Source organism: Corapipo altera, unplaced genomic scaffold (genome assembly GCF_003945725.1).
Source record: "Corapipo altera isolate COAL_440 unplaced genomic scaffold, ASM394572v1 113, whole genome shotgun sequence".
Taxonomy (NCBI): Eukaryota; Metazoa; Chordata; class Aves; order Passeriformes; family Pipridae; genus Corapipo; species Corapipo altera.
The window spans coordinates 8,063,483-8,076,245 of NW_020884895.1; the positions used below are offsets into that span (position 1 = coordinate 8,063,483).

At 43.7% G+C, this 12,763-nt stretch overlaps 1 protein-coding gene across 2 annotated transcripts; it reads right to left on the reverse strand.

Moving 5' to 3' along the window:
• Nucleotides 1-886: 886 nt before the first annotated feature.
• On the reverse strand, nt 887-12,357 carry MYNN (myoneurin). Of its 2 annotated transcripts, none has more exons than XM_027647425.1 (8): nt 12,297-12,357; nt 11,507-11,805; nt 9,008-9,819; nt 7,487-7,646; nt 6,637-6,815; nt 6,267-6,350; nt 5,747-5,833; nt 887-4,591 (listed from the first exon to the last, which is right to left on the reverse strand). In XM_027647425.1, the coding sequence occupies exons 2-8, from the start codon at nt 11,770-11,772 to the stop codon at nt 4,323-4,325; spliced, it is 1,857 nt and encodes a 618-aa protein (XP_027503226.1). In that variant the 5' UTR covers nt 11,773-11,805; nt 12,297-12,357; the 3' UTR covers nt 887-4,322. The 2 variants fall into 2 exon arrangements, with proteins under 2 accessions (XP_027503226.1, XP_027503227.1); XM_027647426.1 differs by lacking the exon at nt 12,297-12,357 and adding an exon at nt 11,895-11,903.
• Between the last annotated feature and the right edge of the window lie 406 nt (nt 12,358-12,763).

The window sequence follows — 12,763 nt, forward strand, 5'->3', positions numbered from 1 at the left end:
ATTAAGGTATTTTTTTTCCATATATCTTTCTTTTCTTTGTCTGGTATATGAAATTCAGACTAGTTTCACTGCCCAAATTAATCTTTAATTTACTTGTATGAATGATATTCATTAATCTGCCCTGGTAATGGGGAACCAACTCTTCCAAGAGCAGTATTTTATTTTTAGTGATGTGGTTAAGATGGCAACAATATCATACACAAAATGTGTCAGGATAAATGGCATCTACTTTCAAAAGTGCTGGTGTATGTGTTTGAAATATTTGCACTCTATCTGACCCCTTGTTTAACAGCAACATGCTCAGCCTAGAAGAGCACTCTGCATTATTGACAATACCCATAAAACCAGCTCATGTGTTACAGTTTACTTTTATATTCTCTTGTAAGTAAAGGCTGCAAAGTAATTCCTACTGAATTCCGTATAAACAGCTTCCTAAAAACTAAAATAATTATTTGTGCCTAACCCTGTATTGCTTAAAGAGAACTATGCCAGAGAGGGCTATTGCTTTTCTTTCACTGAAAACCAAACCTTGACATCTTGTAAGAATTAATCTTGTGTTCTTTGGAATGAGAGAATTTACACAGGCTAGAATCTTTTGCTATGTTCTAAGTTATTTCAGTAGCTAAAGCAAGCATAGTCCTGCTCTGAAAACCATCCTTCCAGCTTTTAGAACTTGCTCTACTTTGCTGAAAGGCAGAATCTTTGCCCCAGTTTCAAAGGGAAGAAAATGACTGATCCAGCTGGGCAGTGGTACAGCACAGGTCCCCTAAAGCCCACCCTGTGCTCCAAGGGCCCCCATGGTCCTTGTTCCAGGGTGCTGTGAGGGGGGTGATGTTTGACTGTTTCCCTCTTGCTGTTGGTGCAGTCATAAACAGGAGACACAAGGTGAGGGAAAATTACAAAACAAGTTTATTAAAGTCTAACATAAAACACTTCAGGCTAAATATGTACAACCCCCTCCCTTCCCAGGGGATTATAAAATTGAGAGTTGAGGTATATACAAATAACAGAGGAAAAATTGTATATACATGACATAGTTTAAAAATAATTTAACCAAAAAAATCAGTTATTAGTCCTTATCTGAACTTAATTCTGCAAGGCTTATTGAGCCTCTCCGGGATCACAGCCCTGAAATCCTTCATGTGGGACTTGTCTTACTTGAAAATTGCTCTTTAACAAATGATATCAGAAAGGTTGTCATGCTTTGTGCCCACTTACGGGCACAAATTTGGAAGTAAATGTCATACAAGGAGCTATTCTCACCTAAATATTTCAGAGATTTCTAGATGCAGAGAAGCTACTCAGGCAAAACTTGCACCAACTTCAGTGCAAAACTGACTGAAACAACAGACAGCTCATGTCCTTGTCTCTAAATGACTGTTAACAGAATTATTAAAATTCCTTCTTTCCTTTTGCAAGGAGACGTCTGCCTACAAAGATTCCATGCTTTCCCATATTAATCCCTTACAGAAATGACCAATACTGTTATGAGCCTTGTACCTCCCAAATGAACCCAGAATCCCTAAGCCTAGGACTTCAGATGTGCAGCTGATTTCCATGCATCTATTGGCAAAAGGTACAGTCCAGACCTATAGCCTGAACACACCTACAAATATATTTATATATATATATACTTAAAATCTATATTCTAGTAAATGAATACAGTTTGTAGAGATCATACCTCAGCAGCTGAGATATCTTCATGAAAAATGAGGCTAAAAATCAAGATTCTCAGATGGGGATTCAAGAGTGCAGGTCACTAAATTATTGCTCCAAGACAAAACTACAAGCCTGTGTATTCTATTAAGAAAGGTTAAAATTGTTGTCTTGTAAAAAATAATGATTATCTTCTTGTCTATAAAGAAAACTAAATGACTAATAAAGCAAGTGTTACTGTTATAAGTATCTAAACAAATCCTGTATAAATCTAAGCACTGTATTTTTTAAAAAAGTCTGAAATCTAAGAATACAGTAACAAGCTATAATTTTAGAAATATAAAACCAGTCCAAACGAACGTTGTTATGGAATGCATTTTCTATGTAGGAATGTAATTATTTTTTAGGTTTCTTTCCAGAGCTAGTTCTCTCTCATGGTCATTTATCCTGGACATGTTTATCTTCAGCTACTTTTCCTCAGGGAACAGCAGCATATTGTTAGTTTGTCTTCCAAACCTGTTTAGATATGGAAGGTATCAGTTGTAGGGTGTTTTCTTTCTCAGTATTCATGACTAAGCCTATGTCTGTCTCAAGATTTCTGCTCTATTTTCAGAGAGAGAAAGTAAAGAGGAAGCTTTGGACAAGATAAACACACTAAAGATCCCAATCTTTGGGGTTCTTCAGTCTTAAATGGCAAGGCTAAGGAATCCTTCAGGGGCTACAGCAACAACAGGAGCTAAAAAAGAAAAAAGGGGAAGAAAAGGGGAAATGCCAAAGAAACAGGAAAAAAAATACCAGAGAACTTCATCCTTTGTCTTCTGCTAGTGTTATGAACATCAGCTGTTCATAAATGTTGTGGGACAGAGAGATCAAGAAATTAAAGGTCAGGCAGGTCCATCAATGATCAGCTCCAGTGGACAGAGTGAGAGATTCCTGAATTAAGGATGTTCCCATTGAACATGGCTGTACTCCTGCTGTCCGTGGCAGACTTTATCAGCAAATTTACCATATATTAAAGCATAAAATATGATCAAGCAGCAGGTTTTAAACGTGGCATATACTAATATGATCAACACAAAGAAGCAAAAGGTCTATTACTTTACAAGTACAAACATGTAGGAAGAGAAAAAATAAATCTATAGTCATGGTCAGGAGTCAGGGGATCACTTGCAGAATATTTAAATGAAACCCTACAAGAAATTTTTCATGAGTCTGTTTAAGGTGCAGATTAATTATTACTCCGTGTAGAACAGGATCAGTTAAGAGGTATCTCCTATGCTTTTCTATTTATCAGTGTCTGGACACAAGGCATCAGTGGAAATAAATGCTAGCACCAAGTAAATAACCAACAAAGTACAGCTCTAAATGCATTGTTGGTACAGTATGATCACTGTTTCATTACTATTTGATGATTACTTAGATAATGCTTACATTGCTAATGGCACAAACTGGCAAAACAGAGTAGGAGAGTACTCCTACGGTCACCTAGTCTTTTATGACCCTACCAAGACACTAAAAAATGTTGCTCTTTAAATATGTCTGTTGTTAGGAATAAAACATATCTTTGTATGGGCCTTGCTAGGTACCAGTTTTGTGCATTTACTGTGGACAAGTGACATGAGAGTTAAAGCAATACACAAAAACTTCAGTTAAATCAGTCACACTCTAACAAAATCTCCCCTGGAAGAATATCCATCTGCTCTGCTGTATTAGTCTTTAATACCCCCTCATGTAGTGTTCACTTACTATTTTCACAGTGAAGGGCAGGATTTATTTCCTCTTCTGGACCTCTTGTCTAGCACAAGAAGCAGCACTACAGTAAAAAAAGGATTATGAAGCTCTCACTGATGCCTCACAAATTAAGTCACTGCATCTTTTTGTCTCATCTACAACATGCATGTTCCAGCTCTCTTTTTGTTGCTGTTTGTGCCAAACCTGGGGCAGTTTAGGGATGTGAACAATAAATCTGGGACAAGATATGACAACGCTGGATTGACTTAAACAAACAAACAAAGGCAACTTGTTGGAAAGAAGACCCAATAGTTTCTATGCCATTAGGACTCTCTGACTTGCCACACTACAGAAAGAAATTAACCTTCCCTTACTTGTCTTGTCAGGAAAATACACCCAAACCTTTTTTTCCCTCTGGTCAGGCTTCACCTGCAGATGGCACTTCTGGCAGCCAGCAGCAAATCTTTGCAAGCACCTCAGCAGAGCCCTGACTGACCTTCCCCATGGACCATTCCAGCACCTTGGAGTGCAGGCTTATGAATACAGCCAAATTATGACTTTCCCTTGCACCTCTGGGTTAATATTCTTAAACTATCAAATATGGCTTAAAATATCTGTTCTCAAGTGACATTGTGACACATCAAATCAGCAGAAACATGGGAGGAGATCTCCAAAACACATTAACATACGTTAACAGGGAATTCTTAAGGCAGGTGTTGCTGGAAAGGAATCGTCTCCTAGAAATCAGTGTGAATTGCAAATAGAAATCTGATTGTAGATTAGCACAATTCAGCACTGCATGATGGAGATGCCTTACAGGTGTCTTTACACAAAGGGAAAACAAAGAACAAGTCCAATTCAAAGAGCGTGACTGCTTGTTTGATCATGTGCATCTTACCAAACGTTTGCAGGTTCGCTACCAAACTACTGCTCTGTCAGTACAACTGCTGCAAGAAAATGAACTGAGGTTCTGAGTATCCAGTCACAGCAGATCTCAGCAGTGTTTCTGATGAAGGGGACTGGCTCCCTGTCACGGGAAGCAGCATCTGGTGGTCTTCAGTCCCAATGGGAAGAGGAAGTGCTAAAGACATCTCAGAGGGCTTCACATCTATGGACTCCGACAAAGGACTTTTCTGACTCTGAATGGATTCTTGTTCATTGAAAGAATTATCAAGTGCATTAGAATCGGGGGGAGTTTCGGGTCCTGAGGAAAAGACAAAGAAAAAAAAAATCTGTTTAAAAGTTCCTGCGCAAATTCTGCAAATTCCTTCTCAACTGACTGTCAAAGCCAACACTTAGTGTGTCCTAGGCTGCCTGGACAGCTGGGATACCAGTGGCTTCCATCTGCTGGAAAGCCAGAGCAAGCTGTAAATACAGTGTAGGCACTGGGAGTCACATCTGCTGCTGCTTGTAGTGTGACAACTAGAAGGATGATGCATTCCAACCTGATCTCTACTTGGCATGGTACAGGAGACAACAAATCCTTAACATCACAGTGAACAAAGGACCTTTAAAAAAATGTAGTTATGAAAGTTTCCTTGAGATTTCCCACCCCAGAAAATCTCAGAACCAGAGCCACGGCCAAGCATCCTTTTTTATCTAAGGTAGCAATGTACAATGTATCATTTATCCATAAACTTCTTCAGAAGAAAATATTTGTTAACTCCATTCCAGCCAGACACATTATAGATTTTATCCAGTCACTTGAGAAATGACTTTCTATTCCTAATTGAAATCTCTGTTAATGGGCTCCTCGCTGCCTTCCTGTTTGAACGCAGCCTGACACTGCTCTTGGATGGCTCTCTGGTTAAACCACACTGGATATCTGACCCTTCCTCTTTCAAATCATGCTCCAAAGACTGTTCTTTCAGTGCTGGGGCACTTCTGTCTGCCTTCTGTCTCTCCATGAGAGCTGGCCTGCCTTGGCAGCTCTCCCAGCTCACACCCTCAGGCTCTGCTGGGCCCCCTCCACACTTAATGCTGCTCTCCCCTCACCCCCGGCTTCCTGCTGCACTGGGGCCTTCCTAAATTCAAATCTGTCTCTGCACATGGCTCTTGCTTTCTCATTCTCTCCCTCCCAATCCACATGGGCACAGACACCTATTATTCCTCTTTCCATATGACAGAGGCAGGGATTTATGGCCAATACACAAGGATGGACAGACGAGGTGTACAGAGGCACTCCTAAACAAGGCTGGATACCTGAACATCTCTAAAGCAGATGCTTTTGGCTCTAAAAGAGAGCTATTATCCAAAAATCTTTTATTTTCTAATTTTAGGCCTGCATGAGCAAAAAGATTTATTCAGCACTGGAGGCAAAAAAACTGATGTAGTTCCTTTCTTTGCACAAAGAACTCACCTGCGTGAACTTTCGTTTTGTGCTTCTTTAGATTTTTTATATCTGTGTAAGAATTTCCACACATTTCACAGATAAATGGTCTTTCACCTGAAAAATATTGGTTTGGTAGTTAGAACAATCTTGACATTGAAAGAAAATACAGTCAGAGATGCAGGATAACGGATTTCAATGTTGTATTTTAAACCACAACTTTGTAACTCTTAGTTTGTCTGTGTGTCTGTGTGTCTATGTTCAGAATAAAATTATTTCCAAAATAACAGTTTAAAATAAAGCAAGAAGACCTTAAACATTTAAAGTAAAGCCTTGATCATACATCAACACCTACGCTGGTGCAAAGATACCACTCTGAAAAAGGCAATTAAAAAAAATGAATGACTTTTTTCTTTACATTATGTTAGCCCAGAGATGCATAAATTAAGAAAATCTGCTACTTTCAGGTACAGCCCAATACAGTGCACTTTAAAGGCAAAAGTGTAGAATATAATTTATAGTGCAGGAAGCAGCTTGTCCGAAAACTGACCTGTATGGGACCGAAAATGTTTATTGAGCTCTCCAGAGGAAATAAAACTCTTTTCACAAATGCCACAGATATATGGCTTCTCTCCTAAAGGAAACACAAGGACTCTGTTATTTCAATACATAAACCAGAATACACACAGAGAACAAATCAAACTGAAACAGAGGTAATGTCCAGTGGGAGAAAGAGCTCCCTAAACTGCAATCAGAGGGAAAAAAACATGAGAAAGGAACTAGATGACAACTCCAGAGGTAACTTCTGTGTCATTACCCATCTCCAACCCTTCTGCAGGATCCAGCCCTCCCTGGCCAGGCCTGTTTGTGCTCCCTCCCTTGCAGGTCCCTTCCAGCTCTGGGATTCTGTCCCCCCTTACCTGTGTGTTTCCGGGAATGGGTGATGAGGGAGCTGGAGACAGCAAAGGCTTTCCCACAGCTGTCACACACGTAGGGCTTCTCCCCGGTGTGGCGCCGGACGTGGTAGGTGAGGGTGCTGGCCTGGGCAAAGCGCTGCCCGCACCGGTCACACACGTACGGCTTCTCCCCGCTGTGCTTCCTGAAAAACAACACCCCCGTCACCTCCAGGAGGGAAGGGGAGCAGCACCCACTGCAGAAGAACCTGCCTCAGTTAGTGCTTCATCCCCAAAGCTCCTTCTGCTAATGGTCTGGGATACAGCGGAGATGTAACAACTGAGCCTGCAGTTCTTGTGGAGTGAAACTCATGGCCTGTTCCATCTGGGATCAGCACATCCGTGATTTCCACGGCAGCTGAACTGAAATACAGGCCCTGCATGTGTAACATGCACCATGGGAACTCAGCATGCTTTGCATTTTAGTGAAAGACAAGATGACGATTCCCAACAAGGGAATACCGTTCCTGCTTCTGCCAAAAATGCTGAAAGCCACACACAGACAGCAGCGAGAACTGCTCTGTCACTTCCCACCATGGAACTCTCTGGTGCTGCAAGCAGTTTAAAACAAACCCTGTGCCCCTGCCACAGGGATACCAGTGCACAGGCTGCAACATTCATACAGCACAAATCTCCTCCCTAATGAGCAAGTACATCCATGGAATTATTCTGTTAGGCACTGTGAGAGAAGTCCCACGAGAAAAGAGGGAGAAATGCCAAAATTATGTGAATGTGTAACTCTTGCTCACACTGGAGTAAAGGATTCTATTTAAACAGACCCAAGGACAAGCATTTGCAGGATCTCCCTCGTGCCCACCTGGCGTGAATCTTCAGGTTGCTCGAGGTTGCAAACTGCAGGTTGCAGACGTCACATTTGTAGGGTTTCTCCTCTCCGTGATGCATCCGGCTGTGGAACACCAGCTGGCACTTCTGAGCAAAGCCCTTGTCACACAGTTCACACTTGTATGGCTTCTCCCCTGGTGAAAAGGAACACCCTTGTGCTCTCTGTATTTACCTAAGAAAGCTTTGCAATCCATGACCCGAGCAGAGCTCAGGTGTCTGTTCTAATACTTCACAGCGGATAACAAGACTATTTTGTAGCACATTATGTTTGTGGGGAAAAAAAAGGTAATAATGTTTTTAATAGTGCCACTTTCTCCACATTATTTTAAGAATGCTGCTACCACATTTTCAGACTTTTTGCTGGTTATGTCTATTCATCATTCAAAATATTCAAGATGAACCAGTAAATCATCTGCTTTTTCTTGCCTGCCCAACAGTAACAAATCTATTTCATAGAAAGTTTTCAATGTACAGTCTAATGCTGACTAATTTCTTGTTAGTGTCTGCTGCAGAATGCTGCAGGTACTTCTCTGACTAGTCATGTTCTCTTAGTGCTGCACAGTCTCCTGCAAGGGCTTGTGCAACTCTGCAGTCCCAGATGACAGTAAAAAAGGCCTTTCTCTGCCATTCTGTGGCAGTGCACAATCAAACCACAAACTCAACAACTCACAAGTATATCGTGTACATAAAATCTTCAAAAGTAAAAGTATTAGACATCTAATGTGCCATCTAGCAACCAACACCATGGAATTCCCTACCCACTCATGCAGAAATTCCTAGGACAATACCCTCAGAAGTACGAAGTACAGATGACATTCCTACCAGCACCATCCCTGAATTCTGCTCACAATCAGGCTCCAGCAATTTGTTGTTCATCATCTTTTTAAGTCAGACATGTTGTTTTAAAATACTTAAGTGTTTCTAACTGATTTCTCTTTGATGCTTGATATGACATAAACTCCTGGTAATGTTACTGAATGCAACATCACACATTCCAGCTGTATTTTTACTAAATAAAATCCCAGATGCTGTAGTAATTCAGCCAACTTCTCTACTTGTTTCTGAAGACCCTAAGGGACAAGTTATTTGTAACAAGAGTGCATTTTTTCCCCACTTTTGTTCTCAAACATGTATTATGTTTTAAAGCTTAAAAAAAAGCAAGAGGAATTCTGGTATCAAGTACAGCAAGATTTTCATGCTCTACTGACAGTAGCTTTTGGCACTCCATCACTCTACAGAGCTAAAGCCAGCTCTTCTGAGCCTCTCCAGAAATCAAGATGCTCAGACTTACAAAGTCCTCTCTAGCTACTAAAAGTAGAAACTATGATTTTGTACTGAAAAATGCTGAAACATTTCCTGCTACCGGGATATCAGTGCTATCCCAACAAACAAAATTTCAGGAGGAAGGAGTCAGAACGCAAAGATCTTTCTAGTCCTGCGTTCAGAGGCTGTGTGTGATTTCAAGTCTCCACAGCCCACGAGGCCAAAGTCTTACCTGTGTGAGTTCTTACATGTGTTTTCAGCTGATTGCACTGGGTGAATGCCTTCCCACACAGGTGACACACGTAGGGCTTCACCCCCTTGTGTATCCTCATGTGCCGACGGAGGCTGCTCGCCTCCGAGAACACTTTCCCACACGTGTTGCACACTGGCTTGGCTTTGGAGTACTTCTGGTCCAGCTCCTCTCCCGAGCTCTCCAGCTGGTAAGAGCCCTTGTCACTGGCTATGTTGGACATGCAGTGCTCCTTCAGGGCACAGCTCTGCTGAGGCTTCCCCCGTTTCTGTTTGGCTGCCATGGTCTGGGCCAGCATATCCTGCGCTGCCAGCGTCTCGCTCTCCCCCACGGCTGCCAGCTGCAGCTCGGAGTTATCACTGCCCTGGGCAGCCTGCTCTGTTATCTGGGTGGCCAGTTTGTTTGCATCTAAAAACATCTCAATGGATGTGTTCTCGGTCACATCGTTCTGATACGGGAGGGATTTATTCTCTGTGCTTTTGGGGGGGCTGAAATTCTTCTTCCGCTTTTTGGGTTGAGGCGATTTCTTTTCCAAAGCTGCTTTCTTTGCCAGGGGTTGAACCAGCTCTGCAGCAGCAGCAGCAGCAGCATCTGCTTTCTCCCGATTATTGTAATCTCTGAGAGTCAGAAGGCAAGTCTGCTGATTCATTTCGACGTTCCCAGTGATACTGGATGTCTCTGTGGAAGAGGGATTAGCAATAAAAGCAAAGTCCTCCATCTTGATCTTGCATTTAGTGACCACTTCTTCCACTTTGAGATAGTCGGCAGCCTGGTGAATCTCTTTAACATTCCAGCTGCAAGGAAACAAGGCTTGGGTGAAACATTCCGGACAAAGAAAACATTTGTTCTGCACCAACTGTATCACGCAGGGACACAGAGCTACGGAAAAGTTACAGTGTCAGAAAATATAACTTTGAGACCACACAGCAAGGTCTGATCTCTCAGTGCTGCAGCAACACAGGGCTCTAGAATGTCTATTCCTCCTGAGCTGAAGTCATTGTCTAGTGGGGTCTGCACACCCTCGAACTGAGGATTTTTATTTCCATTACATGCCTTTGTAGAATTTTAAAAGTCAATTTGTAAGGTGGTGATGCTTATTGGACCAAAAAGCTCAGAAATCACAGCAGAAAGAGATAAAACACCGGAGAATAAAATGCATAAATTACCACCCCATAATCCTTCTGGCAAAAGTGTCAGGTAATTCACCAGCAGCAAATTCACCTCAGCAATTCTGTGAGGCAGGTATTAATCTTGTTTTATAAAACAATCTGCAAAGAGTCTTAATTCTGTATCAGCTGCACACAGACACCACTAACACCAAGGAAGTCCTCATTTAAACCACTACACTCTGTTTTGCAGTTCCTACAACACAGACCTTGATGGTTTAGAAAGAATTGATCCAGAAAAGGTGGCAACATGTACCATCAATGGGTACCACCAAATTTATGGATTTACAGCACTTTAAAGAGAGATCAATGGTAAACAACATAATTCTAACACTCTATTACACATTAAATGCAGTTGAACAATAAGTAACTTGCACAATTACTCTCTGTACATGAATACAACTGTTTCAGCATCTTGTACCATATGAGCACTGGGTTCAAAAAACCCAGAAACTCTCCTGCTGCAGTCCCAGGCACCAAGAAAGCTGCACACTTCTGCTCATTTGTAACTGTCAAAGCACCAACCACTAACTCCAGCACATGGCTGTGCACTGCTCTACTGCTGGTAATGCTTGTAGCTAATTAAAGAAACACCCTGCATCTGGACTTAAATTCTCGACTCTGAGTTTTCACACTTCGGGAGAAATAAAGGGGTTTTAAGCCTGCATTTGACACCAGACACTGAGAAAGGAGTAAAAACTCTTAACTAGGTACTTCTAAGTAGCCACACATCCCTCGTGAGGGATGATCTCTTGCTGACAGAAAACCACTGAAAGGAATCCTCACTGTACATGGAGCAACACAACAAATTCAATGCAGTAATGGGCGAAAACACTTTTTCTATGATTCCTTTTGGGCACTGTAATACGAGATTTTAAGTAATAGATCATGCTAATTTTAACAAATGTTATCTTCTGAAATCATGCCTATCCTCATGCATCACTCAGACTTTACTCTCTACCACGTACAGAGTTTCTGTGTGTTTTTGCAAAAAAAGACTACTGTAATTCACCTCCAGAAACAACACACTGGTCCTTCCCTCTCCTGAGAATCATGCAAGATGTTTAACTCCTTCCAACCCAGACAGAAAGAGCGGGAGACTGGAACTATCAACCAGTGAAATATCACACAACACACCTTTGTTTTGGCACTCCTGGGTCGTGTAGTATTTTAAAACATGCAAACAGATGAACTTCAAGTTGCTAATATGCATCACATCCACTGTTCCTCCAGAACTTAATACAAAGAATCCAGTTCTGCCTTACCACAAAGTTTATTTCCCTACTCCCTTCCCTCCTTTAACAGCGTGAATTACCTGTCGAGGTTTAAGTTTCCCGTATAAATAAATTCCAGGAGCTTTTGGAAGCCATCAGCTTTCACTTGAGTCTGATCCAGGACAACATTATTGTCGGACGCGTCTCTGTAGAAGGCCCCGAAGTACTCGCTGAAGGAGGCGAGCACGTTCCTGTGCGCTTTGAACTGGAACTCGCCGATGACCACGGTGCAGTCGCAGAGGAATCCGGCCTCTCGCTGCTTGTTCAGCCTCTCCAGCAGGTGCTCACAGTGATGGGAATACTGCATTTTGAGAACGCGCTGCAGCCGCTCTGTTCTGATCTGTGAAAGCACAAAAATAATAATAATAAAAAAAATTATTTAGGTGCAAGCTGTCACTTTGTTTTGCCCTCAGCGGAGTTAATGATTACAAAAGAGTCAGTGTCGGTGATCACCGAGGGCAGTTTGAGTAGCAGCGGGATGGAGGATCCTCCCGGACTCGGGGAGCCGCCGGTTTTAGGACAGGGGGCGGGCAGAGGTTTTGTGCTCCGCCGGCCCCGGCCGCTGAGCAGTCCCGCCGTGTCACACCGGGCCCGGGGAAGCGCCCGAGCTCAGAGCCCCGCGGCTCGGACCGACCCGGGCACCGGCACCGGGCGGTCACCGGGCCGGACTTTGGGGCCGCCGAGAGAGCGAACGAGGCGCGGGACCCGCAGCCCCGCGGCCCGGCCCCGCCGCCGGACGGGTCGGAGCCCGCAGCGCCCTCCCCGGCCCCGCGTTCCCCGCTGTCTTCCCGGTGCTGCTCTCCCGGCCCGGCCGCGGCGGCCCCCGCGCACCTGCGGAGGGAGGGAGGGAGGAGGGAGCGCTGCCTTCAGGCCGCCATGTCCCGGTGACGCCGCCGCCGCTTCCGGGACGCGAGTTCCGGCCGGGGGCGGCTCGGGAAGCCGGGAAACAAGCCGGGATTAATGTGATGTTCCCGCCGGGCCGCGCCGCCGCTTTAATTAAAACAACTCCGGTGAAACGGGTTTAATAAACCGATAGCGGCGCCCTGGTTCCTGAGGAAAATAAAACGAGCCTCCCAGGCGAGTGTTTCCGCCCGGTATCGAACCGGGGACCTTTCGCGTGTTAGGCGAACGTGATAACCACTACGCTGGTGCTCCGATCTCCCGGTTATCCACTCATTCCCTCCCTCCCCACCGTCCCCGCTGTCCCCACCACGACCTCCGGTGTCTCATCCTCCCCCGCGAAGTGCCCAAAGCACCGGGATCGGGGAGATCTGCAACCCAAGAGACCCGTCAAGCAC

Bases quoted from the DNA above. Each gene is read 5' to 3' on its own strand.
- MYNN (XM_027647425.1), bottom strand. From the start codon at position 11,772: ATGCAGTATTCCCATCACTGTGAGCACCTGCTGGAGAGGCTGAACAAG. The intron at 6,816-7,486 runs GTGGGCACGAGG...GTTGTTTTTCAG, and splicing joins AACCTGAAGATTCACGCCAG to GAAGCACAGCGGGGAGAAGC. The intron at 4,592-5,746 runs GTGAGTTCTTTG...TCTTTTCCTCAG, and splicing joins CAAAACGAAAGTTCACGCAG to GACCCGAAACTCCCCCCGAT.